Source organism: Mustela erminea, chromosome 5 (assembly GCF_009829155.1).
Source record: "Mustela erminea isolate mMusErm1 chromosome 5, mMusErm1.Pri, whole genome shotgun sequence".
NCBI lineage: Eukaryota > Metazoa > Chordata > Mammalia > Carnivora > Mustelidae > Mustela > Mustela erminea.
In genome coordinates, this window is record NC_045618.1 from 52187845 (window position 1) to 52190324 (window position 2480).

The following is a 2480-nucleotide window of genomic DNA, read 5'->3' on the forward strand; positions in this document are numbered from 1 at the left end:
ATCTCTTTTTCTCATAGGCTAAAATAAGAAGAAAAAGTTTTGGAGAAAATAGTTAAAGTAATACTTAAAGTAATGTTACTAGTGGTGTTTTTCTATTTGTCTTCCAACAGAGCTATTTTGAAAACAATTCTTCATGTTGACTAATTTTGTTATCTACTTATAATACCACCTAATTCTGATGAGAAATTAGGTATTAAGGAGGGCTGAATAAAATAGGAGACTCTTAATATGTAGTTCTGATTATGTCTCTGTACATGTTAAGTTAGAAATGCATATTTTGCCTAACAAAAATGACACTGCTGTCATTCATGAATTCATTCTCCTGGGTTTCCTATGTAGTCAAGAGGTGGAAATTCTCCTTTTTGTTTTGTTCTCCATCATCTACATCTCGACTTTGTTGGGCAACAGTGCTATTATCTGTGGTGTATGGTGGAACCAGCAACTCCACACTCCTATGTATACTTTATTGTCCAACTTCTCTTTCCTGGAGATCTGCTACATCAATTCCAATGTGCCCAACATGTTGTTCAACTTCCTATCCAAGACCAAGACCATCTCCTATAATGGCTGCATCTTACAGTTCTACATCTTCCTCTCTCTTTGTGCCACAGAACTTTTCTTCCTGGCCCTCATGGCATTTGATAGGTATGTTGCCATCTGCCATCCACTGCATTACCTTACCATAATGACCAGGAAAATCTGCGGAACCCTTGTGTCTGCTTGCTGGGTGGGTGGGTTCCTCTGGTTGGTGACCCCAGCCACCCTTATCTCCCAAGTTCCGTTTTGTGGTTCAAATGTCATTGATCACTACCTCTGTGATCTTGGGGCAATGTTGGCCATATCATGTGTACCTGTCCCTAAGACAATGCTGACTTGTAGCATTTTCAGTGCTGTAATAACATTTATCACTTTGTTCTACATCCTTGTGTCCTACATACTGGTCCTTCGAGCTGTGGTTCAGGTTCCCAAAAGTTCAAGTAGGAAAAAAGCCTTCTCCACATGTGCTTCCCACCTGATAGTTGTGTTCCTATTTTATGGCTCAATTATGGTGATGTATGTAAGCCCAGGGGCAGCCAATCAGCCTGGTATGCAGAAGTTCTTGACAATGTTCTATTCAATTGCAACTCCACTTTTAAATCCTCTGATCTACAGCCTCAGGAATAAGGAGATGAAGATTGCCCTCAGGAAAGTTATGTGTAAAGTTTAGAAATAATTTCTGAATGGGAGATTGTGTGGTGAGATAAAATTCCTTTTGATTCCTGTTGTATAGAATCTAGGAAAATTATACTTAAAAGTAAGAAAATGTGCTAGATTTAGAATAAATAAGTCCACATGAGAATTCTTAAAATTCAAAGCTTCTCTCGATTCCATATTGATTAACTATGGGTAAGTTACTTAAATTGCTATTTGTCTGCTTTCCCAGTTTTAACTGGAGACGATATTAGTAATCAGGTCTGCATCATAGAGTGTTTAGAAATAAATGAGTTAATATATGGAAGCCTTTAAAATAGTGCCTGGCACTCAATATATATTATATAATGTAATTGATATACTGTTATCAATTATATCAAAATTTATTATCATTAGCTATTGTTGCCAAGTTATGACCTTCAGCAGTTTCGTTTTTATAAACTTTTAAATGATCATCCCATGATATTTATTTAAAGGAAAAAAGGGCCTCTTTTTAAGGAAAAAATGTTTTGATTCTTGAAAGAAGTCTATGTAGCTGCAAATCAAAACAAGAATTATTTCTGCCCTATCCACCTATGTTTACTTGTATTATGAAAATGATAACAATGCTTTGTTAGAAATAAATTGACAAGGCTTGTGTCAAAAAGGACATTTGGGGTTTTTTTGATGTGGATCAATAAGCAGTCATATATAAAAGTATTTATAAAATGCAAAGTACAATCAAAAGATGAAAGTGGTTCAAATATACATCAACAGGTGAACAGATCAACAAAATGTGATGTATACATACAATGTAATCAACAAAGTATGATGTATACATACAATGTAATTACCCAGTCTTACTAGAATGGAAATTCTGAAACATGGATGAACCAGCTTGTCACAAAGCCACAAATACTGTATCATTGCAGTTTTGTAAAGTTCCTAGAATCCTATAATTCACAGAGACAGAAAGCAGAATGGTGACTGCCAGGGGGCATTACCCGTCAATGGATACACATTGTCTGTTTTGGAGGATGAAGGTGTTCTGGAGATGGATGGTGGTAATGATGGCGCAACAATGTCAATGTACTTAATGCCATGGAACTGTACACTTACAAAATTGTTAAGATTTGTTGAATGTCGTTTTATGTGTATCTTACCATAATTAAAACTAGTTTTCAAATATAAAGCACATTACCAATGTCAGTTGTTTTTTATTTGGATTGTTATCATGTTAACATTTCCAGGAACCCTTGCTGCTGCAGTCTTGTCTCTGTGTGTTTTCTTTTCCTCTGTGATATTGTTGT

At 35.7% G+C, this 2480-nt stretch overlaps 1 protein-coding gene across 1 annotated transcript; it reads left to right on the top strand.

The window, feature by feature from the left end:
* Positions 1-268: 268 nt before the first annotated feature.
* LOC116589933 (olfactory receptor 11G2-like) lies at positions 269-1207 on the top strand. Its single transcript, XM_032341669.1, has one exon. It carries the CDS (start codon positions 269-271, stop codon positions 1205-1207), a length of 939 nt encoding a protein of 312 aa, XP_032197560.1.
* The last annotated feature ends 1273 nt before the right edge of the window (positions 1208-2480 follow it).